The following is a 23482-nucleotide window of genomic DNA, read 5'->3' on the forward strand; positions in this document are numbered from 1 at the left end:
GACTCCAAGGGTGGCAGCACCAGGCTGTGTCCAGGGAGGCCAGCCACAGGCCAGACAGGCAGCCTCTGGACATGCAGACAGAGAGATGGAAGCGGCCGGCTGGGCGGGAGCCTGAGGCAGCCTTACCCAGGAATTGCAGGGGTTGGGGTGGCGAGCAGTCGCGGCGCCTCAGCCTAAGTGGCTTTTAGGGGCAGCTGCCGGGATATGGGCACCCAGGGGGCCATGGCCCAGGAGGCTGCCCAGAGGCGAGCCCTGTGCTTGGGTGGGGGCAGGGGAGCCCAGGCCAGGGCCCTGGAGAGAGGAGAGGGAGAGGAGGACTGCGCCAAGCCTGCTTCTACGGCTCACATGGGGAATTGCCTGGGCTGGCTGTGCCTGACCCCTGGGAACCAGGTATGTGCAGGGGGCCTGGCTGGGCTGGGGAGGAGGGCAGACTGGGGCTGTGCTTGGACTCAGCTACCTTCCTATATTGGAGACAGAGAAAGAGCTGGGTGGTGAAGATAGCATGGACTCCGAATCTCACATCCCTGGGCCCAAATGGAGCTGAGGAGGCTTCGTGGGTCTTTTCCCTCTCCAGGCCTGTTTGCAGGTCTGTGAAGTGGCCAGTCCCCTAGGGTTGTTCCAGGTAAAATGCACTTAGGCATAAATGATTTCACTGTGGTGGTGACTGTCCTGTTGGGGAAGGAGGGACACTCGTGCTTCAGGTAGAGGCTGAGGGACGTGGACGGCTGTGGGCAGGGGAGGGGAGGCCTGCTGCCTGCCTGTGGACACTGTGGAGCAGCGCCTGTGCACACCCAGAGCTTAGAGCCCAAATAATTCAGTGGAGTGTAGCCCATGTCAGGAGGGGGGTAGCAGGGACCCTCAAGACTCATATCCTTTTGTCACCCTGCAAAGTCACAGTCCAGGCCTGGGGTGGGCTGGGACACAAGTGAGGGGGCCGGCCCGGCCACGGGAAAGAATGGCGGGAGGGTGTGGGAACCGACGCGGTGCAGATAGCCCGAACACGGCGGGGAGGCCAGGGAGTCTCCCAGCCACTGGTCCCCAGGATGCAGGGAGGGGCTGCTGCGTGTCACTTTTAAAGCCCTTTTTGCCTCCTGGGCCCTCCTGAGACTCTGCCCTGGGCCAGGGAGGCTGGGAGGGATCCAGATCAGACACAGCCGAGAGGAGACAGGCAAGAGGGTCCGGGGGGGGCTTCCCGGGGAGGGTGGGGAGGGCTGTGGCCCTTGTTCTTACCCTTTGGCCCCTTTGTCGGGGTCCCTTGGCCTGGAGACCCTTTGTCCAACCCGTCGCCCACCTCAAGACCTGCCTCGATGCTGCGCATACAGTAGGTATCCAATAAATGTTCCTGGGATAGAAGGCAAAGGCGCTGGCACCAAGGCGGCTGCCCAGAGTAGGGGCGAGACAGAGAGAGGTCCCGGTGGTTAGGGGGTCCCCTAGCCCTGCCGCCTCCCCCTGCCCCGCCTCGGGCTGGCCGGGCGCGGAGGTAGGGGCCTGGCCGGGACGGCTGGGACTGGAGGCGGGGGCGGCCGGGCGGCGGGGGCGGGGAAGGGGCGGGCGCGGAGGCGGTGCCGCAGCCCGAGCTGGAGCCCGAGCCGGATCCCGAGGCGACGGGAGCCGAACAGGAGCCGCCGCCGAAGCCACCGCCGGGTGCCCAGCGCCGCCGCCGCCCCCGAGCTCCCCCGCGCCGCTGCCCGCGGGCGGCCGGTGGGCAGCGGGCGCCATGGCCGCGCCGGAGCCGCTGCGGCCGCGCCTGTGCCGCTTGGTGCGCGGAGAGCAGGGCTACGGCTTCCACCTGCACGGCGAGAAGGGCCGCCGCGGGCAGTTCATCCGGCGCGTGGAACCCGGTTCCCCCGCCGAGGCCGCCGCGCTGCGCGCTGGGGACCGCCTGGTCGAGGTCAACGGCGTCAACGTGGAGGGCGAGACGCACCACCAGGTGGGGGCCAGCGCTCGCCCCCGGCCCGCCGCCCCCTCCCCGAGCGCGTCCCCCTGGGGCGAGCAGGGGTCGCACGGGGGCCCGAGGGGGCTCCCGCGGGGAGGACGCGGACGTTGTCGGGAGGCAGCGGCCCGGCGCCTTCGGAGTCCCGGCGCAGGAAGCTCAGTCCTGCACATGGGTGGGGGGGGGGCATCCTGGCAGGGAGGGACCCGCACTGCGGCTCCTGGCCGCTGGCCTCGCCCTTTGGTCCCGTTTTGGCCTCAGTGTGCCATGAAGGGGGGTGTTGGGCAGCCTGGAGCCCCTCCGGAAAGGTGAAGACCTGGGTGCTTTTGCCTGGGTGTATGTGTACACGTGTGCGTGTGAACACAGCTGGGCGTGTGTGTGCAGGTCCCTTTGGGGTCAGCCATGTGTGCGTGCGCCTGCCTGTGCGTACCCAGGAGGGGTCGCAGTAAAGGCATCAGTGTGTCTGCACCTGTGTGTGTGCTGCGGTGTGTGTGTGAGTATACAGGTCTGCACGTGTGCCTGTGTGTGTACAGGTCTGGACTCCTGGGCGTACGAGAGGTGGACTCTGTGTGTGTGCACGCCTGGCTAGCGTGCTCATCACTGTCTGCAGGCCGGTGAGTCTTTGTGTCTGTACTCTAGTGTGTCCCAGCTGGTGTGTCTGGGACCGGGCTGAGTTGGCCATTGGTGGCAACCACATTCCTTAGCTACAAAGGCACTACTCCTCCTCAGAGGCTGCCTAGCCTGGCTGGGGTTACTGGCCGAAGCCTCCTGCCTCCTGGCTAAGGAGAACAGAGCCTTTTCTCTGTGGGTTCTGACCCCTGAGGTGTGTCTGTCTCCCACAGGCCAGGGACTCCCTCCAGACCCTGGTTGGGGTCCAGCGTCCACACACCCCTTGTCCTCCAGGTCCCCTGTCCCTCACAGCACCGATGAATCCATAACCTGTCTACATGGCTGGTCCTGGAACCTAGAGATTAGCAGGTTGGTTCAGCTGGACCTGGAGCTGGTCTCCTGTTTACCTGGTGCCTTGTCTGTCACTCTGTTGGCCAGCCCCATGCCTTCCACCCAGAGTGTCTGCTGTGTAAGGTTGTTTGCTGAAGAATGTGGGGATCAGGCCAGGGGCCTGGACCTGAGGGATTGAGGGTAGGGCTGCCAGGGCTGGGGCCAGGCTGCTGTTGGATGGTCACTGCCACCCTCGCCCTGGGAACACCTGCTTTTCCAAGGCCCTGTGGGGCTGGTCTCTGAGGACTGGACACACAGACCATGGTGGACTCTCCCCACTGCCCCAGGAGGGCAAGAGGGGCAGTTACTGCCCCCAGTTGAGGAAACTGATGCCAGAGATTGAGGGTAACTTGTCTGGGACACATAGTCAAGAAGCAGCTGGGCACTGGGTTCCTCTTGTCTCACTGTGGGTCATGGGGAGAGAGGAGGGCTGGGGGAAGATGGGCCTGGCTCAGTCCCTCCTATCTGTTCACCACCTCTGCTGAGCCCGGCAGCTGGTGGGGAGCCCTGTCCACCCTCCCCCGGGCCGCAGGTGGGAGTAGGGCTGCCCCTCTTCCTGCCCGCTTCCCAGTGGGCACTGCTTTCTCTCCGCGGGTGTGCGCTGGCCCCCCGCGTGGTCCAGACACTTCACAGGCACCTGCACGCACACACCGACGGCCACCATGCCACAGCTGTCCACAGGTGCACCTGCCCCTCCCCCTCGCCGGCTGCACCTGAATCCTGCTTCCCTGGCTGTGTGTGGGTGCCCGAGCCAGGAGCCCAGCCCTTCCCCTCTCTGCAGATCCAGAGGGAATGGGCCCATGGCCATGGCCTGGAGGTAGATACAAGGCCTAGGGTCAGGAGTTTAGACTCCCGCGCTGCATGGCAGAGAATGACAGGAATGGGCACAGACACACTCAAACTGGGGCCCAGGAAGACACACCTCTTCTTCAAACCTGGACGGAGACACAGATTTTGAAACAGATGGATGCATGTGCGCACAGGGACAGGCAGACTGAAAACCTGAAGGTCCACTGTGCACCATTTTTGTCACTTCCAGACAGGACTTACCCAGTGGCCCTATCCTGCAGCCCCTTCCCAGCCCAGCCTGGAGAAGACCCTGGGCTAAGGGCAAGGCTCTGGGAGGACCCTGAAGCCCTCACAGCCTGGGCCTCAGTGTCCGGAGCCTGAGTGCAGAGGGAGGGAGCCGCTGGAGTCCGGGGGTGGGGGGCGGGGCCGGCAGGCCTCTTGGTGCAGCCACCCGCCCATGCAGACCAGCCGCCTGTCCGCACGCCTGGGCCAGCCCAGAGTGGTGCCACTGCCCATGTGCTGCCCGGAATGCGGGCCACTGACCCGCTCCTGTCGCCCATTCGCCCCAGGTGGTGCAAAGGATCAAGGCTGTGGAGGGGCAGACTCGGCTGCTGGTGGTGGACCAGGAGACAGATGAGGAGCTCCGCCGGCGGCAGCTGACCTGCACCGAGGAGATGGCCCAGCGAGGGCTCCCACCCGCCCATGACCCCTGGGAGCCGAAGCCAGACTGGGCACACACGGGCAGCCGCAGCTCCGAAGCTGGCAAGAAGGTATGGCGGGCTCGGCCCACAGGGACCACCCTAGCCTCTCCCAGAGGCTCTCTCAGGTTTTGACGACGATCTTTGCCTCCAGAAGTCTTGGTCTCTTCTGCCTTTTGGGGCTCCTTTTCTGCCCCAGGGACCATCCTGTTGGCCACTGAGGGCCACTGTTTCTACCCTCAGCCTGTGTTTTAAACTGGGTAGGGTCAGGGCAGCCTGGCCTGTTCCTCTTCTCCAGGATGCTCCAGAGCCACTTGCGCTATCGAGGGGTCACTCTGACAAGCTGCCGCCTCCCCAGCCCCCAGCCTCATGGCTGAGGAACCCTGGGAAGAGGCATTCCAGGTCTGCGTGTGCCCAGCTCTGTGCCTGTGCTGGGTGTCCTCCTTGGCTCTGTCTTTGTCTCTGTCGAAGGCACCTGCGTGCTGGGAAGGCCTGGGAGAGGGCCGGTCTTCTCCACAGGCAGCGCCGTGGTTGGGGAAGCCTAGGAGGCCACTCTGCCAGGCCTGGCGTGGGTGGGGCTGGGAGCATGGGAGTGGAGTTGGGGGTCCAGGAGGCTCCAGGGTGAGCCCACTCCTCCCCCTAGGTACAAGGGAGGGCCCTGGGACCCTGTCTGCTGTTCCTCCTGGACTCCTGCTGGGTAGCACTTCCTCCTTCCCCTGCCCTTGCTCCCAGCCAGGAGACCCAGAAAAGTACAGGGGCGGCCTGCTCCACCTCCTGCTAGGTGGCCGACTGGAAGGGGCGGCCTGGCAGGCCTTGGGGGCCAGGAGGAACAGCCTGAAGCTGTCTGTCCTATCTTCCTGGAGGCCCTGATGGCATTATCTCCATGTTCTCTGCTACCTTTTTTTTTTTTTTTTTCATTTTCAAAGAGATTCCTGGCCGGGTGCGGTGGCTCACGCCTGTAATCCTAACACTTCGGGAGGCTGAGGTGGGCGGATCACCTGAGGTCAGGAATTTTGAGACCAGCTTGACTAATGTGGTGAAACCCCCGTCTCTACTAAAAATACAAAAATCAGTTGGGCATGGTGGGGCACACCTATAGTCCCAGCTACTTGGGAGGCTGAGGGAGGAGAGTCGCTTGAACCCGGCAGGCGGAGGTTTCAGTGAGTCGAGATCCCGCCATAGCACTCCAGCCTAGGCGACAGAGTGAGACTGTCTCAAAAAAAAAAAAAAAAAGGAAAAGAAAGAAATCCCTTCAGGGGATATGAGTCCAGGGGTTGGCCAGACCCCACTGTGAGAACCGCCCTTGGGGCAGGGGTGTGGGATCTGGAGTTCTGAGGGTGCAGGGGACACATTCACTTTCTCCCTTTCCCAGACGTCACTGCTGAAGCTGGCTGCCCCTAGGAGCTGAGCCCGGGGGGAGCGGCTTGGCAGGGAGACAGCATTCCCTGTGGGGAGCCCAGCCTGGGCGCACGCCTGCCCATGGGACCTGTGGGACCCGTTTTGTTCCTGGGGCTTGAGGGCAGGCCACAGTGGTGCTCAGGGCCAAGGTGCCCAGCCCAGGGCTGGTGGGGGGGCTGGCCTTGCAGGGGGGCTGGCTGGTCCCAAGCCCCTGTCTCCAGGCTGAGGGTTGGGGCCTCCCTCTTTCCCAGGCACCTTCCCTCCCCCAGGAGGAAGCTCCCCCTCTGCCTCAGGCGTTTGTCCATTGATTTGGACACAAACGCCATGGTTCACCTTCCTGTGGAAAAATCCGGCCCTCGGACTTTATCTGGAGGGTGCGGTGGCCCAGGCACCTTGCCTTGGGTGGGACCTTCCCCCTCTGCTATTTCAGGCTCTGGGGGCTGCAGGAAGCCCTAGGAGGGGCTTCCTCTGGGTGTATTTTTAGACGAACAAAGGGTGGCCTGAGTGGCAGGTCCCTTTGTGCATGAGTCTGGCTGGGGACAGGGGCTCCAGGAGGTCAGGGGGCACCCAAGGAACAGGGTCTCCCCTTCTCTCTTCTGGCATCGAGACCTGAGGTTTCTTTTTCTTTTTCTTTCTTGGCTCACTACAACCTCCGCCGTCTGGGTTCAAGCGATTCTCTTGCCTCACCCTCCCCAGTAGCTGGGATTACAGGCGCGCACCACCACACCTGACTAATTTTTGTGTTTTTAGTAGAGACGGGGTTTCACCATGTTGCTCAAGCTGGTCTCGAACTCCTGATCTCAGGTGATCTGCCCTCCTTGACCTCCCAAAGTTCTGAGATTACAGGTGTGAGCCACTGTACCCGGCCCCCGAGATCTGAGGTTTCATTTCTTTCTTTCTTTTTTTTTTTTTTGAGACGGAGTTTCACTCTGTCGCCCAGGCTGGAGTGCTGTGGTGCGATCTCGGCTCACTGAAATCTCCTCCTCCTGGGTTCAAGCAATTCTTATGTCTCAGCCTGCTGAGTAGCTGGGATTACAGTCGTGTACCACCACACCTGGCTAATTTTTGTGTTTTTGGTAGAGACGGGGTTTCACCGTGTTGGCCAGGCTGGTCTCGAACTCTTGGGCTCAAGTGATCCGCCTGCCTCAGCCTCCCAAAGTGCTGGGATTACAGGTGCGAGCCCCTGCGCCTGGCTCAGGACCTGAGGTTTCTTCACCTGAGCTCCCAGCATGGGCAGGAAGAGTTGGGCCTCACCTGACCTCCACAGAGCAGGCTCAGATCCTGCCCTTCTCAGCCTGGGTTCAGGGCATGCCTCAGATGGTCAGCTCACCTTGCGGAGATGGCTCCAGTGGGGGCACTGGTGGCAGAGAGGCAGAGCTCTGGAAGGGATGTGTGTAGTTTGTCTTTGGTGAAGGATGGAGAGGGCCCAACTTTGGGTGCCCCCTGGGAGCTAAGGGTGGTTCTCAGTGTCCTCTGTCCTGGCTGGGGATAGGGGAGGTGGGCAGGGGAGGACACTGATATGGTTGGCCCCTCCTTTTGGGGGCCGTGAAGGCCTAGTTAGTGATGACTCAGCCCTGGGCCGCACCAGGCTGGGGGTGGCCGCAGCTGCAGGGCAGCTGATCCTAGTAGTGACGACAGGGGACAGCCCCCAAACAGAGACGGGGTGGCCAGCGGTGCCAGGCCCTGGAGGTGGTGGCAGACCCTGAGCCCTCTGCCCCCTGCCCCTAGCCCATGTCTCCACCCCCGTCTGGAGGGCCTTGGGGGCTAAGAGCAGGTGAGGGGTGACAGTTCTGCAGGAGGCGGCTGTGTGGTTGGGGCGCGGTGCCTGCGGGGGCTTCCGGGTTTCCCTGGCTCTTGCTCCTCTGGAGCCTCAGCAGGACTGTCCTGTGTTCTGGGGCCGGGACTCCTCCCTGTCCCCTCAGCCCTGGGTCCTGGGGCAGGGCAGGGCCTTCCAGCAGCTTCCTTCCTTCCTTTCTTGGGACGGAAGACTAGCTGGGTGGGGGGCGCCGGGCTGGAGCCTTCGCAGGGGAGTGGGCTCAGTCATCACCCTGCTCCCCAGAGTGACTCAGCCCCCACGTCCCCACCCATCCCCGGGGAGCCAGGGCCGCAGAGGGAGGTAGATAAGTGGGGTGGCAGCCTGGGTCGGCCAGAGAGTTCAGGCCACCCTGGCCGGACGCCTGCCACTTGCTGTCACTGTGCCGCTGTCATGGTGCGCTCCGGGAGTGCCACGCCACCTGCCTGGGCTCCAGGAGCCCCTCCACGGAGCCCACCCCACAGGCTGGTACAGGTCAGGTGGGGTGGGAGGAAGGGAGGGCTAGGAGGAACCGGCAGCTGCTCAGCCTCCCGGGGTGGAAGGAGGGGACTCCGGGACCTTGATGTAAGCAGGCTGGTCGCTGAGCAACAATGAAGGCCTTTCTCTGCCAGGGCTGGTGCGTCACCATCTGGGGGGGTGCCCAGGGTACCCCCATGCCGGCCTCTTTGTCCGGACACAGGCATGGCTGGGGGACCAGGGATGGTCCAGCTCTGTGCTGGCCGCCGGCAGGGAGGGAGCCTGGAGCCCGTGGGAGCCCGAGGGCCTGGCGGGAGGCGGCAGGAAGTGTGTGCTGAGCCAGGGCAGGGAGGAGGAATGTGAGCTATGAACGCCGCCCGAGCTCCTCGGCTCTCTGGGCCCCCCTTCCCCATGAGCCCATGTGCTGCCAGCAGCCCACCCTGGCCCCTCCATTGCAGCCCCTCTACCTGAGGGTTTAGTGCTGTGCCTGGCGCCACCGGGACCCTGCTGACAATGAAGGGGTTTAGGTTTGATAGGCAGAACTTCTTGCCTTGTAGAGTGAAAGACGGCTGCTTCTGGACAGAGGCAGAGGGGTGGCCAGAATGACCCTGAGAACACTGAGGGGTCCTTGGCCTGGCCTCAGGGCCCCAGACACCCACCAGATCCTGCTTCCTGTCTGGTGCCCTGAGAAACCCTGCCCCGCAGGCTGCTGTGCAGGCGTGGGAAGGGCTGCCGGGCCAGCACTGTGGGGCTGGCCGCATGTGTGGGCGGCTGTGCGTGTTTGCAGGTATGTTTGGATGTCTTGTGTCTGTGGCTGTGTGATGTGTCTTTGCGGCCTGGGCCCATGTCACGCTCCCACCTCCTCCACTGAATTGGGCTTCTGTCCCCACACCTTCCCTCTGTCCCAGGCCAGCCTGGGGGCTGTGCTCCACCTCCTCTCCTGAACTGGGCTCCTGTCCCCACGCCTTCCCTGCGTCCCAGGCCAGCCTGGGGGCTGTGCTCCATCTCCCCTCCGGAACTGGGCTCCTGTTCCCACGCCTTCCCTGCGTCCCAGGCCAGCCTGGGGGCTGTGCTCCACCTCCCCTCCCGAACTGGGCTCCTGTCCCCACGCCTTCCCTGCGTCCCAGGCCAGCCTGGGGGCTGTGCTCCACCTCCCCTCCCGAACTGGGCTCCTGTCCCCACGCCTTCCCTGCGTCCCAGGCCAGCCTGGGGGCTGTGCTCCACCTCCCCTCCCGAACTGGGCTCCTGTCCCCACGCCTTCCCTGCGTCCCAGGCCAGCCTGGGGGCTGTGCTCCACCTCCCCTCCCGAACTGGGCTCCTGTCCCCACGCCTTCCCTGCGTCCCAGGCCAGCCTGGGGGCTGTGCTCCACCTCCCCTCCCGAACTGGGCTCCTGTCCCCACGCCTTCCCTGCGTCCCAGGCCAGCCTGGGGGCTGTGCTCCACCTCCCCTCCCGAACTGGACTCCTGTCCCCATTCCCTCCGTCCCAGGCCAGCCTGGGGGCTGTGCTCCACCTCCCCTCCTGAACTGGACTCCTGTCCCCACGCCTTCCCTGCGTCCCAGGCCAGCCTGGGGCCTGTGCTCCATCTCCCCTCCAGAACTGGGCTCCTGTCCCCACGCCTTCCCTCCGTCCCAGGCCAGCCTGGGGGCTGTGCTCCACCTCCCCTCCCGAACTGGGCTCCTGTCCCCACGCCTTCCTTGTGTCCCAGGCCAGCCTGGGGGCTGTGCTCCACCTCCCCTCCCGAACTGGGCTCATGTCCCCACACCTTCCCTCCGTCCCAGGCCAGCCTGGGGGCTGTGCTCCATCTCCCCTCTCGAACTGGGCTCCTGTCCCCACGCCTTCCCTGTGTCCCAGGCCAGCCTGGGGGCTGTGCTCCATCTCCCCTCCCGAACTGGGCTCCTGTCCCCACGCCTTCCCTCCGTCCCAGGCCAGCCTGGGGGCTGTGCTTCATCTCCCCTCCCGAACTGGGCTCCTGTCCCCACGCCTTCCCTCCGTCCCAGGCCAGCCTGGGGGCTGTGCTGTGACTGCATCCCTGAGGGGCACTTTGGTGGGCAGGTGTCAGGGTCAGCCTTGAAGCCCCACGCCTGTGCCACCAGGTGTGTCTGGGGGAGGAGTGGGTCTATGTGGTGGGGCCCTGGAGATTTTGGGGGTCTTGCACCCTCCAATTCAGCCCATGTGGCCCAGCTGAGCCCCTGCGGGGCCAGGGAGCCACAGCCTTGTCCCTGGAGTTTCTGGTGTGACGGGCTGGGTGGTGGCCATGCAGAGAGGGTTCAGAGGGTGGGCAGGAGGCTTCAGATGAGGCATCTGGCAGGGTGGACAGGAGAAGGGTGTTCCAGACCAAGGGCAGGTCCTGAGCCCAAGGGACAGAGCACTAGCTGTGTGGAGAAGGACCCCCTTGCTCCCTTGGCGGGGCGGCCCCCCCGCTGACATGGCCGTTTCCGGTCCATTGGGGTTTGGAGTGAGCTTGAAGGTGGGTGGCTGGAGGGGTTGGGGGTGTCTGAGGCCTGGAGACCTGCCCTCCTGAGGTCTGAGCGCCCCTCTTGCCATGCCGTCCCAGCCCTGGCCTGGCCTGTGGTCCCTCAGGGACGCACAGGGAGGTAGGAGGTGAGGGAAGGGCCCTGGCAGCCCCCAGCCCGCCTGCACACTCTCCCCTGCGCACGCCCTCAAGCTTGGCGCTCCCTGGAAACCTGAGCTGCCTCCTGCCTGCTCCGGCCACCGCCATGTTTAACTGAGCACGGGCAGCCGCTGGCCACCGCCGCCACACCCTGGCCCACCCCCTGGCTGGGAGGTGGTCATTGGGCCTGGCCTTGCCTGCATGGTCCCCTGGCCCAGAGCCCTACTGCACGATGCCAGAGGTAACATGGGGCAGGGCCTGGGATGGTAGCGGGGGGTCCTTCCGGGCACCAGGAGGCCCTCTGTGCCCTGTCCACGCTAAGCTCCTGCCCCAGCCCCTGCTTGCTGGGCCCACGGGGGTGGGGCGGCTCATTTTTCCGGAATGTGAAAGCAAACAGAGCCGCCACCGCAGCTAGCCTCACGGAGGCCTCTGGAGAGAAAACAAAACTGCTGGCCTAGGAGCGCCTGCCCCACGCTCTGGAGGAGAGCCCGGGGCAGGGGGACGCACAGGCAGAGCCCTCAGGGACAACCGCCCCAGGAGGCCGACGGCGACAGTTCATCCCACCTGGTGCTTCCTCCCACCCTGCCTGTGCGCCACGCTGGCCTCGAGCCAAAGGAATTCTCCCAGCAACCCGGGAAGGCGGCCGGGCCCGTCGGGGAGGCTTCTGGGTTTGAAAACAGGCTTTGCCCAAGTTCCCACAGCTAAAGCTCTGTGACAGGCAGCCTGGGTGCCCGGAGTGTTTGCCACTGAGAGCTGGGCCTGCCCGTGGGGGGGCACGGTACCGAGTTTGGGCAGCGGCGGCACCACCGGGGAGTGGCCTCTGGAGGCGGGAGGCTGGAGCAAGAGACTGACCCTGTCCATTGGGCCTGCAGGATGTCAGTGGGCCCCTGAGGGAGCTGCGCCCTCGGCTCTGCCACCTGCGAAAGGGACCTCAGGGCTATGGGTTCAACCTGCATAGTGACAAGTCCCGGCCCGGCCAGTACATCCGCTCCGTGGACCCGGGCTCACCTGCCGCCCGCTCTGGCCTCCGTGCCCAGGACCGGCTCATTGAGGTACCGGCCCACGAGGGCTGCGGGGTGCCGGGCGCCCCGCGCCTGTCCACACTGGGGCCCTGGGTCCTTGCAGGGAGGAGGGAGACGCTGGGAACCTGAGCTGATGCGCCTCCTGCTGCCTCGGTGGGCGGTGGCTGTGATGAATATTTGATGCCACACCTGGCCACGCGGTGTCAGGGGCTGTCTGGGCCCATGGCGGGGCTGATACGTGCTGGTGGCGGCAGGTGAACGGGCAGAATGTGGAGGGACTGCGCCATGCTGAGGTGGTGGCCAGCATCAAGGCACGGGAGGATGAGGCCCGGCTGCTGGTGGTGGACCCCGAGACAGATGAACACTTCAAGCGGCTTCGGGTCACACCCACCGAGGAGCACGTGGAAGGTGGGCCACGGCCCAGGGCACAGGGTGGGTGCGGTGTGGTGGCTGAGCAGCCACTGACACGCTGTTCCCACAGGTCCTCTGCCGTCACCCGTCACCAATGGAACCAGCCCTGCCCAGGTGAGAGGGTGGGGTGCCCATGAGACACAGGGTGCCTCTGGGGGTACCCAGGCCCGACAGAGGCCCCCTTCTCCCTGGAGATCCGTCCTCGAGGTGTGCTAGTGACACCCGGTTCTAGCCCTGTCACCTCCCTTTAATGCCCCTGTGGATCTCATCCTGGGTCAGTGCCACACACAAGCCACGTGGGGCGCCTGGGGTCGGGGCCACTGCCTTCCGTCCTCTCCTGGGCACCACCTGGTAAGGAGTTGCCCGCCAGTCTCTGCCTCCTCAGGGAGCTGGCGGTGGCCTCACCCCAGGCGTTGCTCACGCCGGCCATTCCTGCACCTGAACCCCCTCTGCACCATGAGCCGGCCAGGCCACCTGCCTGTCACTGCCAGGCGCCCGGTACCTGCCCCGCCGCATCTGGAGTCCACCAGAGGCCCGGCCCCCTGCCGAGTGGAGGAGCACACACTGGGGGGGGGGGTGTGCCTCTGTGCACGTGTGCGTGTGCAGGTGTTGTGTGTGTCTGTGAAACCACAGTCTGCCCTTGGTTTCCCAGCTCAATGGTGGCTCTGCGTGCTCGTCCCGAAGTGACCTGCCTGGTTCCGACAAGGACATTGAGGTATGGATGTTCTCCTCCACTCCTGAGCTCACACGTGGGGCTGCTAGAGGCCTTGGGGTGGGCGTCTGTGGAGATGTCAGCCCGGGCAGTGGGGTCTCTGTTCAGGAAGCCCTTGTGAGCCCCAGCAGGCAGCTTCTGTTGGTTACTCCCTGGGAGGGGCCACCATCTGGGGTGTGGGACTAGGGCTCACTCCAGACACCCCACCCACCGTGCTCACCCCAGGATGGCAGTGCCTGGAAGCGAGATCCCTTCCAGGAGAGCGGCCTCCACCTGAGCCCCACGGCAGCCGAGGCCAAGGAGAAGGCTCGAGCCACACGAGTCAACAAGCGCGCGCCACAGATGGACTGGAACAGGAAGCGTGAAATCTTCAGCAACTTCTGAGCCCCTTCCTGCCTGTCTCGGGGCCCTGGGACCCCTCCCGCACGGACCTTGGGCCTCAGCCTGCCCCGAGCTCCCCCAGCCTCAGTGGACTGGAGGGTGGTCCTGCCATTGCCCAGAAATCAGCCCCAGCCCCGGTGAGCCCCCATCCTGCCCCTGCCCGCCAGGTACTGGGGGCCTGTGGCAGCAAGATAGGGGGAGAGAGACCCAGAGATGTGAGAGAGAGGCAGAGACAGAGACAGAGAGAGAGAGAGAGAGACAGAGAGAGAGACAGAGAGAGCGAGTGAGTGCGCGGCAGCCGCGGGGTGAGGCCCTTTGCTGCTCTGCCGGGGCCTGCTGACTGAAAGGAATTTGTGTTTTTGCTTTTTTTCCAAAAAGATCTCCAGCTCCACACATGTTTCCACTTAATAGCAGAGGCCCCCCCCCCCCTTCCCCTTGGGACGCGCTCTAAATAATTGCAATAAAACAAACCTTTCTCTGCAAACCATTTCCTCCCCGCCCCCTCCCCTCAGCAGCAGCCGTCCTGAGTGGGAGTCCCTGGGACTTCCCAGTGGCCAAGCTAGGGCGCCCAGCCTGTTCGTAGGGACCTCGGGTAAGGCCAGGGAGGCCTGATGTGGCCGTAGGAGCTGCCCCTCCCCACCTGCCCTGGTGTGGGGGTCCCTAGGCCACGCCCTGCTCCCCACCCAGCTACCCTGTGTGCCTGTGCCCTGCTGGGGGCCTGGGCTCTCCGAGGGGCCTGAGGATGGAGGCCCCACGTCCCCGAGGAGGGCGGCCTCTGGACAGGCCCCTCATTCCGCGCGGCAGCTCCCAGGCCTGGGGAACGTAGGTGTGTGTGAGCGGCACCCGGGAAGGACGCCTGGCCTCTGGCTCAGCCCTGCTTGGCGGGCTCCCCCGTGGACACCCTGTTGACTTTGCACTTCCCTCCTGGGCCCCGCACCCCTGAACCGACCACCGATCGACCGGCACCGCTGTTGCCTCGTAAGCCATAGCGCATGCGCGCTCTCAGAATAAACAGGCCCTGCCTGGGACCCACGGGCCTCTGTCTTTTCTGAGCCTCCTCCCCGTGGGGTGAGAGGAGTGGAGGGATGAGGCTGTTTCAGGGAGCCCCCTCCCCGAGTCTCAGCAGCTGGAAACGGTCTCGTTCCTGAGCCTGTGCCCTGCATCCATCTGCTCCCAGCCCTGCTCCATCTCCCCCGCTGACCCCCATGGGACCCCCTGCTGTGTGGCACATCCTGGGCCCATGCCCATCTCTCTATTTGGCAGACTCAGCCTCCCACCTTCACCTTCCCTGTGAAGCCATCTGGCCCCACACAACACCCACACGGGCCACCCTTTGCCCAATTCACCCTGCGACCTCTAGCAGTCACAGGCCAAGCTTTGTACCCTGTGGCGCCCTGCCTGGGTCCCCAGTGTCCCTTTCAAGGCCGGGTAGCTCTGTAAACAGGGGTGGGACCCTGGCAGAGGCTGGGCTTTGAGGGCATGAAAGTTCAGGAGCTGGCGGTGTCAGGGCTGGGAAGCTGGGGGGCCGGCGATGGATAGCATGAGGGGCCAGGGTCCCCAGCCAGCTGCCCGGGGGCTGCTTGCTTCCCCAGCGGACTTCCAACAGCTGGCTGCAGCTGGCTCTCCCCACTTCCTCCCTCCCAGGTTCATGCACACCCCCTCCCCCTCCCTGAGTACATAGCAAAGATTGTCACGTCCCCAGCCGGCCTCCCAGGCAGCCCTGCTCCAGACACGCGAACACGGGTGTGTACGAACACACCCTTGTATGCGATTCCCAGGCTCTCTGCCCCCTCAGGGACGGACATCAGCCAGATCCCATCTGCAAACACACCAAAGCTTTATTCAACAGGCGTGGCTTCCTGAAGCGTAAAGCCACTTCACAGACGGTGGCCACAGCGGCACCTCGGCCAGAGCCACGCGGCCATCAGAGACCCTGGGCGGCCGGGCAGAGGGCTTGGTTGAGGCAGGCGTGGCAGCGAGGGCGCACAGGCAGACAGGTCTGCTGGCCGAAGCCCACCAAGAGTCCATTGATCTCGTGCCACAGCTCCCTGTGGGGGTGGGGGCTGGGTCAGTGCTGACAGAGGGAGGGCGGGGTGAGCTCTTCTCCCTAGGAAGCGCCCCACATACTCATACCTAGGCAGCCACTCCTCCAGGGCGGCGCGGGTCTCCTCTGGGGACTTGGTTGCCTTCTTGGTCCACCTCAGCCTGTTGGCGATTCTGTGCACATGCGTGTCCACTGCTGCTGGGAGGCCAAGCGGGGTGAACAGGGGCACACTCCACCAGCCTAGCCCGTGCCCCTCCCCGCCCAGAGGCGAGTCGGCCACCACCCCCGTGGCCCTCCAGTTAGACACTGGAACCGCAAAGCCCTGGCTGCAAGCCTACATGTGACCATCTCGGCTGCCCCTGAGGTGCTGGGGCAGGGGCTGAGCCCTCTGTTGGGGTGCAGGCCTCTCTCCCATCACCTGAGCCAGCCTGGGGGGCTCTGTTCTGGGCTGCCCACTCCCAACACTGGTGCTAGATGGATGTGTGGGTGGTGGGGTCTCTGCTTTGGGCAGGGCCTGGGGGTGATGACTCGGCTCTGCTTGGAGCTCTATTCCCCACAATAACAGCGACAGTTCGCTTGGACAAACACTTGCTGGGGGCCAGACCCTGCCAGAGAGATTGGCCAGCTCAGTGAGTCCTCATGAGGTCCTACGGATGCTGAAACCGAGGCCCAGCAGGATCCCGACTCCGAAGCACCTCTCAGCCCTCAGCCTCCCCAGGAACGTGGCCCTGTCCCCGGAAGGGTCCATCCAGGCTTCCCTCTGTCTGTCTCCTGTGGCCTGAGGCTCCTCTCGGCATAAGCACTGGCTCTGGGCACCAGGCTGGGTGGCAACAGCTCTGCCCGGCAGGCCGGCATGAGGTCACTGCCTGCAGACCTAGCACTGCAGCGGTCAGGGACAGAGCGGGAGCATGGCCTGGCCGGCCACAGCTGCTGTCCACCTGGGTTCTGGCTCCTGCTCCCCTCAGCTGGCCACCCCAGGCGCCTGCTCATCGGGGCTCCCTTCTCCCACCCGGTGGCCCCGGCCAGCTGCAGCCCCAGCCCTGCCTCCTCCTCCAGTGTTTTCCAAAGAGAAAGCCGAGCCCTGCACCAGCTCCTTCGCTGCTGCCTGGAAAAAGGTGTCCGAGGGTGTGGGGAGACCACAAGGCCTGAGGGGTCACACCCCTGGGGCTCTGAGCCTCAGTTTCCTCCTCTGTAACATGGAAGTGGCCATGCTTCAAGGCTGAGTCAGGCCACGTCACGCTGTGTGAGCCTCCTGCCCACCTGGACAGTGAATGACGAGGACTGCCTCACCCACTTTGTGGCCAGAGCTTAGAGAAGCCAAGGGCCTGGCCCAGAGTCACCCAGCCAGGAGGTGCAGAGCTGGGACCGGAGCCAGCAATCTATGGCTGTGGCATTTTTTTTTTTTTTAAACGGAGTCTTGCTCTGTCACCCAGGCTGGATACAGACAATGGTGCGATCTCCACTCACTGCAACTTTCGCCTTTGGGTTTCAAGCGATTCTCCTGCCTCAGCCTCCCGAGGAGCTGGAATTACAGGCTCCTGCCACCACGCCTGGCTAATTTTTTTTTTTTTGGTGAGACGGAGTCACGCTTTGTCGCCCAGGCTGGAGTACACTGGTGCGATCTCGGCTCACTGCAAGCCCCACCTCCCAGGTTCACACTATTCTCCTGCCTCAGCCTCCCGAGTAGCTGGGACAACAGGCGCCCGACACAATGCTTGGCTAATTTTTTGTGTTTTTTAGTAGAGACGGGGTTTCACCATCTTAGCCTGGATGGTCTTGATCTCCTGACCTCGTGATCTGCCTGCTTCGGCCTCCCAAAGTGCTGGGATTACAGGCGTGAGCCACCACGCCTGGCCACACCCGGCTAATTTTTGTATTTTTAGTAGAGACCGGGTTTCACCACGTTGGCCAGGCTGATCTTGAACTCCTGACCTCAGGTGATCCACCTACCTCAGCCTTCCAAAGTGCTGGGATTACAGGCTTGAGCCCTTGTACCCAGCCAGCTCTGACATTTTAACTGAGAGTGTTTCTCTTTCGGGGAACCCCTAGGAGGCAGCCCTGGGGTCTCCTTGCAGGTGGTCAGGCCCACAGACACCTGGAGAGGGAGGTATTTCCGCATGCCTGTCTCTTGTGCCCGCTGCTCCCAAAGCCCGTTCCCTGCCTGGCTGCGGGCAGGGACCTTCCCCCACAGCCCTGCCCAACCACGATGCAGCACCCCAGGGACACGGGCAGCTGAGAACAGCCGCCCAGATAAGCTCAAGTGTCCACTGAGAGGCTGGCAGGTGGTGACGCTGGGAGTCTCAGTGGGGAGGAGGCCCTGCCCCGGCGCACCTGGCCTGGCTCTGGCTCTTTGGGGCTGCTGTGGCTGTTCAGCCTCACCAGGTGGCCCCCTGCTCAGAATAGAGGCCCTCAGCCCTTGGTGGCCCTCTTGCCCACCAGAAAGTGCTGCAAGCCCCCCACCTCCGGCACAGGCCCCCTGCAGGAGTCCCAAAGGGGCCTGGGATGGGGGCACACAGAGGGCAGGGCCAAGCCCTGGTTTCTGGACTGGCTGGGCCCGGCTGCGTGTGGCCTTAGGAGCCCCAAATCCTCTGGACAAAGCCGAGGAGGAGGCAGCCCCACCCCAAACCCAGGGGTCTGTCTGCACCCAACTGCCAAGAAGCCTCCGGTGCTAGGAAGAGACACCAGGACCTGGGAAAAAGATTCAAGGAGGGCCCTCCCCCCAGCGCCTCCCTCCCCACCCTCCCCTCTTCTCCCTCTCAACCATCCCCTCTTCTCCCCGCAGCGCCTCCCTCTCCACCCTCCCCCCATCCTCCCAGCGCCTCCCTCCCCACCCTCCTCTCCCATTCCCCCAGCACCTCCCTCCCTACCATTCCCCTCCTGTCCCCCCAGAGCCTCCCTCCCCACCCTCCCCCTTTCTCCCCCCAGCACCTCCCTCCCCACCCCACCTGCTGAGGGGATACTCTTCCTCCTCCCTCCTCAGTCCTTACCTCCCCACTCTGCCCTCATCTCATTCCAGAACTTCCTGCTCCTGGCCCTCTCTCTCGCATCATGGTTTTGCAGATGCTGTTCCTTCTGCTGGGAACACACTTCCTCCTCTTGGCCTGGCTCACCCCACCTTGCTCTGCAGCTCTCAGGTGAAGGATGACCTTGGGGGCCTTCCCAGAGGCCCTGGGCCCAAGCCAGGCCCCAGGAGCACCCTGCACAACCATCAGGGTTTCCACTCCACGAGTGGGGAATTCCTCGCTCCACATTTCTCCCGAATACAACACAGATGGAGTCCAGCTCCGGGGCCTCTCTCAGAGCCCTGCACAGAGCAGGTGCTCAGCCCATGTGACCTCCTGCCCCAGCACCTGTCTCTGAGTGGGGCTGGCCTGGCTCCACCCTGGGAGCACCTTTCTGACTCTATGGGCTGGGTGGAGGACCAGCATGCTGGAAGTGGAGTCACAGGTCACAAGGATGTGGGGAATCCCAAGAGCAGCCAGTGGGCTGGAGCCAGCCCCGCCCTCCTGGGGGTGTGAGCCACTCACCAATGCCTGACACAGTGCCCCAGGCCACAGCCATAGCCAGGTGTGCCATCTTGGGCCCAACGCCCGGCAGCGCCACCAGCTCGGCCACAGAGGCTGGGATGTCCCCACCGTAGCGCTGCTGCAGGATGGCGCTGGTCTGCTTGATGTATTTCACCTTGCTCTGAAAGACAGGGGTGGGTTCAGCCTTGGAGGCAAGGGCACAGCCCAACCTGGGAGGATGCAGCCCCCGGGAGACCCACAGGTGGTCAGAGCTACCTGCACCTGCTGAGGACGTGTGCAAGCTCAGCCCCCGCCCCCCAGGAGGCGGGAACAAGTGGAGGGCAGCAGGGAGGTCCAAGGTAGGCCTGACCCCCTCTTCCCACCCGTGTGGGCCAATGATGCGTGTGTAGGGTCTGGCTTGGGTTCCCCTGCCCTTCATTCCCTGCCAGCACCCAGGCCAGGCCAAGCAGGCCAGCCGCTCCCAGGAGTGGGGCTTGGCTGCACCTGCGCCTTCAGGAAGGAGGGCTGGAGCTGGGGCTTCCCCACCAGCTGCCAGGCCTGCCGGGTGGTTCCCATCCTGTGCCTGAGTGAAGAGGGCTATTTAAAACCCATCTGAGAAACTGCGGCCCACGCGGGTGCCAAGGGGAAGCGGCCCCACCCACCAAGCTGCTTTCAACAGATCCGCCCACCACCATCCAGTGCTCGGCGGGGTTGGGGAGCAGCCTCCCCAGGGCTCCTGGAGGGTGAGGGGCTCTGGACAGGAGGGGGTGACACACCGGGAAAGGCTAGCAGTAAACAAAGGGAAAGGCGGGTGGGCAGGCAGCCTTGGCGGTGAGGAAGGGTGGGCAGGCGGCGAGGCGGGGAAGTAGAGGAAGGAAGGGAGGATGCGAACAGGAAGGCCAAGGAGCTGCCGGGACTGGGCGTCAGGCCCCAGGGCCCCACGGCCTGGGAGGGGGGCTTCAGGGGGACCCCCGAGCCTGAGATGCTTGACCCTCCCTTCCTGCACCGTAGCCACCCCCCTCAGCCTTCCGAGGTCTCTCTCAGGCCACTGCCACCCCTCAGCCTTCCGAGGTCTCTCTCAGGCCACTGCCACCCCTCAGCCTTCTGAGGTCTCTCTCAGGCCACTGCCACCCGGCCCCGGTTGCCACAGGCAGGGCTCACCCTCCAGAAACCGACGGGGTAGATGAGCTTGCCCAGCGTGGCGTCATCTGTCTGCAGGATGCTGTCCACCGTCAGGCCCCGCGCCCGCAGTCGCTGCATGGCGCCCGCCGTCACCTGGTCTTTGGTTTGGCTGGAGAGCATCAGTGACAGCAGCACCTGGTACCTGCGTACCTGCTTGTGCAGTGACAGGGACCAGGGTGGCGGCGGGTCCTGGGTGATTCCCTGGGCAGCCTCCGCCCCCCGCCCTCGACACACCCTGGTTTGTTGCCCTGGGCCACACTTGAGGCATCAGCCTCCCCCTATGGGGTGGGGAGGTCTGGTTTGGGTATGTTTGGTCATCTACAACACCAGGACAATAATAGTACCTGACTCACTGGAGTAATGTGAAGCTTAAATGAATTATCTCAGTGCTTAGAATCGTATGTGGCCGGGCGCGGTGGCTCGCACCCGTCATCCCAGCACTTCGGGAGGCCAAGGCAGGCGGATCACCTGAAGTCAGGAGTTTGAGACCAGCCTGATCAACGTGGTGAAACCCCGTCTCTACTAAAAATACAAAAATTAGCTGGGTGCGGTGGTGCATGCCTGTAATCCCAGCTACTCGGGAGGCCAAGGCAGGAGAATAATTTGAACCTCGGAGGCGAAGGTTGCAGTGAGCCAAGATTTCACCACTGCACTCCAGCCTGGGCAACAAGAGCAAAACTTGGTCTCAAAAAAAACCCCAAAACAATCGTATCTGGCCCATCACTACTGAACAGCCATTGGCCACTACTATTATGATTGCTTCGTGAATCATCACACTACCCTTTAAAACAAATTTTTTTTTTTTTGAGATGCAGTATCACTCTTTCACCCAGGCTGAAGTGTGGTGGTGCCATCTTGGCTCACTGCAACCTCCGCCTCCGGGGTTCAAGCGATTTTCCTGCCTCAGCCTCCTAAGTAGCTGGGTTACAGGTGCCTGCCACCACACCTGGCTAATTTTTGTATTTTTAGTAGAGACGTGCTTTCGCCACATTGGCCAGGCTGGTCTCGAACTCCTGACCTCAGGTGATCCACCCGCCTTGGCCTCCCGAAGTGCTGGGATTACAGGCCTGAACCACCATGCCTGGCCCATACTACCCATTTTACAGACAAGCAAACTGAGGCTCAGAGAGGCCTGTATCCAAGCCACCTGGTAGCAGAATAGGGATTAGAACTCAGCTTGGTCTAAGGGTTTCAGGCCCTGGGACCGTGAAGCAAAAGGAACTCTTCCTTCCTGATATCACACAAAGCCCAGGTCACGCCTGCACTGGGCAGAAGTTCGAGCACGAGGCCCTAAACCACTGGTGTCCTGACCTGCTGAGAGGCTACAGTGATGCAGGCGATGCTCTGGGGCACCGGGTGTCCATCCTCCCAAGGTGCTATCTGCAGGGGAGGGTGCCAGCCAAGAGCCACCGGGTAGAAAGAAAACAAGTACCTTGCTAAGACGGGGGGTCATCTGGGCAGATGGGGCCCCTGCCTACCTTTGGGGGGGCACTGGAGTCATAGCAGTGCTCAGTCCCCAGATGGTCCACAGGTGCATCCTTTTTGTTCCTCATGGCACGGATGTTGACCAGCTGTTGCTGCCAGTCCTGGGGCTCCCAGACTGGCACCTTGAGGGGCTCAGCCCCCTCACCTTTCTCACTGTCCGAGCCCTCATAGGCCACATGCAGTCTCTGTGCTTTCCGCGGACGCTTCACGGGGCTGTGGCTTTTCCTCGCTTCTGCAAAAAGCACCACGCAGTCCCTCTGGTGGGGCCACAGGTGAAGGTAGGGTAGGGGTGCCATCCCGCCTGCTAGCTTACCCCTCACTCGTTCATGCCACAACTGTCCATCATCTAATACACTTGGGGTGCTCTGCCATCTGCAGTCTGGGGTATGTGGGCCCTCCTTATGCCAGCGACCCTGACGAGGTCCATGTTAGCTCATGAGGACTCTAGCAACAGCCTGTACCAAGGTGCCCCCAATACATCTTCCATACTGCACCAGAGACAGTCTGCTAACACCCACATCAGGTTGTGTCACTCCCTTTTAAAAATTCCTGGCCGGCCGGGCGCGGTGGATCAAGCCTGTAATCCCAGCACTTTGGGAGGCCGAGGTGGGTGGATCACTTGAGGTCAGGAGTTCAAGACCAGCCTGGCCAATAAGGCAAAACCCCATCTCTACTAAAAATACAAAAGTTAGCCGGGTGTGGTGGCAGGGGCCTATAGTCTCAGCTACTTGGGAGGCTGAGGCAGGAGAACTGCTTGAACCTGGGAGGCGGATGTTGCAGTGAGCTGAGATCACAACACTCCACTACAGCCTGGGTGACAGAGCAAGACCCGATCTCAAAACAAACAACAAAACCTCCTAATTGACTTCCGTTTGCTGTCATAATAAACTCCAAACTCTATCCTGGCATCAAAGCTCCTGCCACCCTGGCTGGCATCACCACCTGCCTGCTCCCAGCTGCACCAGTTCCTCCTGCCATAGTCTGGACTACCCCTGGGGTCCCTGGGTGCCTATGGGAATCCCGCTCTGGCCAATTCTGCAGAAGTCCCAGCGGGACTAGCGCAGGGGCCCTGTCCGTGTCCCTCACTGTTCACTGCAGTGGTTGGCCCCCAGCAGGTCCTCAACGGCTGCAGGATAAATATAAGTGCCATGCCCTTTCCCGTTTTCCCTCAGAGGCACCCTCCCCCGAGCTGGGGGAGCAGGCTTCTGGCTGGGTGTGTCCTTGGCACCCAGCCTCTCCGAGGAAAGCAAGTTCACTGCAGGAGGGCGGGGATGGGACCCACAGAACCTGGAGTGGAGAGTCCCGGACAGAGTGGTGGGAAAGGAAGCGTTTTCTTGCTTGGGGCGAAAGGGGGCAGCGGAGCGGAGCGCCCGAAACCCAGCCCCTGCGGACCGCAATCTTTGGGAAAAAGGCGCAAGGTGGGAACGCAGGGCCGCACGTGGGACCCGTTCGCGGCTGCCGGGTCTGCAGCCCCTGCCCGCGCAGCTGGGAGCCGCAGGAAGCGGCCCGGGACTCCAGCCTGCAGCCCCTATCCCGCTTCCTCCCACGCTCCAGCCGCAGCGCGGCGCTACCTGCTGCAGCCTCTCTCCTCCGGAGAGGCCCGGGCTCCTCCCTACACCCCCGCGGCCTAGCCCCGGGCCCCAGGCTCCGGCTCCGGGTCAGCATCCTCGCGCTCAAGGCGGTCATGCCGGACTCCTGCGGACTACACATCCCGGCAGCCCATGCGGCCCTGTCACGTGATGCAAGGATCGCCGGCCTTTCCGCCAGAGGGCGGCCCAGAACTACAACTCCCAGCAAGCTCCCACGGCGGCCCTCCGCGCAATGCCGCTGCGGGAAGTGCGGGTCACGCTTCCGGCGGCGTCCCGGGGCCAGGGGGGTGCGCCTTTCTCCGCGGTGGGGCGGCCCAGCGCGCGGTGGCGCGGCGCGGGGTAAGTGGGGGTCCCCACGGGGCAGTGGGGCAGCGGCCTAGAGAGGCGGACCCCGCAGTGTCCGGGTCCCGGGCCCTCACCCGCTCCCACTGCAACCCGACTCCGGAGCTGC

General features: G+C 63.7%; 3 protein-coding genes across 15 annotated transcripts in view; 2 read left to right on the forward strand and 1 right to left on the reverse strand.

The window, feature by feature from the left end:
* Positions 1 to 1544: 1544 nt before the first annotated feature.
* NHERF2 (NHERF family PDZ scaffold protein 2) lies at positions 1545 to 14253 on the forward strand. 4 transcript variants are annotated; one of them, XM_055364968.2, is made up of 8 exons: positions 1595 to 1930; positions 2467 to 2547; positions 4291 to 4491; positions 11572 to 11751; positions 11976 to 12129; positions 12203 to 12246; positions 12785 to 12847; positions 13070 to 14253. In XM_055364968.2, the coding sequence occupies exons 1-8, from the start codon at positions 1718 to 1720 to the stop codon at positions 13226 to 13228; spliced, it is 1095 nt and encodes a 364-aa protein (XP_055220943.2). In that variant the 5' UTR covers positions 1595 to 1717; the 3' UTR covers positions 13229 to 14253. The 4 variants fall into 4 exon arrangements, with proteins under 4 accessions (XP_055220944.2, XP_055220943.2, XP_055220945.2 ...); XM_055364969.2 differs by lacking the exon at positions 2467 to 2547 and having other exon boundaries at positions 1545 to 1930; XM_055364970.2 differs by lacking the exons at positions 1595 to 1930; positions 2467 to 2547; positions 4291 to 4491 and adding an exon at positions 7802 to 8104.
* A 792-nt stretch (positions 14254 to 15045) lies between these two features.
* Positions 15046 to 23152, reverse strand: NTHL1 (nth like DNA glycosylase 1). Of its 3 annotated transcripts, none has more exons than XM_055364978.2 (6): positions 23014 to 23152; positions 21436 to 21674; positions 19937 to 20107; positions 18797 to 18956; positions 15359 to 15464; positions 15046 to 15273 (listed from the first exon to the last, which is right to left on the reverse strand). In XM_055364978.2, the coding sequence occupies exons 1-6, from the start codon at positions 23150 to 23152 to the stop codon at positions 15150 to 15152; spliced, it is 939 nt and encodes a 312-aa protein (XP_055220953.1). In that variant the 3' UTR covers positions 15046 to 15149. The 3 variants fall into 3 exon arrangements, with proteins under 3 accessions (XP_055220953.1, XP_055220952.1, XP_055220954.1); XM_055364977.2 differs by having other exon boundaries at positions 19937 to 20110; XM_055364979.2 differs by having other exon boundaries at positions 19937 to 20110; positions 21436 to 21699; positions 23014 to 23097.
* TSC2 (TSC complex subunit 2) overlaps positions 23127 to 23482 on the forward strand; it is a 41137-nt gene continuing 40781 nt past the window's right edge. For all 8 annotated transcript variants that reach the window (XM_055364953.2, XM_055364955.2, XM_055364954.2 and 5 more), the window contains exon 1: positions 23127 to 23370. In XM_055364953.2, coding sequence (XP_055220928.2) covers positions 23127 to 23370 — 244 coding nt within the window. The remainder of the gene's footprint in view (positions 23371 to 23482) is intronic.

This window comes from Gorilla gorilla, chromosome 18, assembly GCF_029281585.2.
Source record: "Gorilla gorilla gorilla isolate KB3781 chromosome 18, NHGRI_mGorGor1-v2.1_pri, whole genome shotgun sequence".
Taxonomy (NCBI): domain Eukaryota; kingdom Metazoa; phylum Chordata; class Mammalia; order Primates; family Hominidae; genus Gorilla; species Gorilla gorilla.

Coding starts and splice junctions, on each gene's coding strand:
- NHERF2 (XM_055364968.2), top strand. CDS start 1,718: ATGGCCGCGCCGGAGCCGCTGCGGCCGCGCCTGTGCCGCTTGGTGCGC. Junction 1,931..2,466: donor AGGGCGAGACGCACCACCAG/GTGGGGGCCAGC, acceptor GTGTGTGTACAG/GTCTGGACTCCTGGGCGTAC. Junction 12,130..12,202: donor CACCGAGGAGCACGTGGAAG/GTGGGCCACGGC, acceptor CTGTTCCCACAG/GTCCTCTGCCGTCACCCGTC.
- NTHL1 (XM_055364977.2), bottom strand. CDS start 23,152: ATGTGTAGTCCGCAGGAGTCCGGCATGACCGCCTTGAGCGCGAGGATG. Junction 15,465..18,796: donor GGGCACTGTGTCAGGCATTG/GTGAGTGGCTCA, acceptor GCCTCCCAGCAG/CAGTGGACACGCATGTGCAC. Junction 15,274..15,358: donor CTGGAGGAGTGGCTGCCTAG/GTATGAGTATGT, acceptor CCACCCCCACAG/GGAGCTGTGGCACGAGATCA.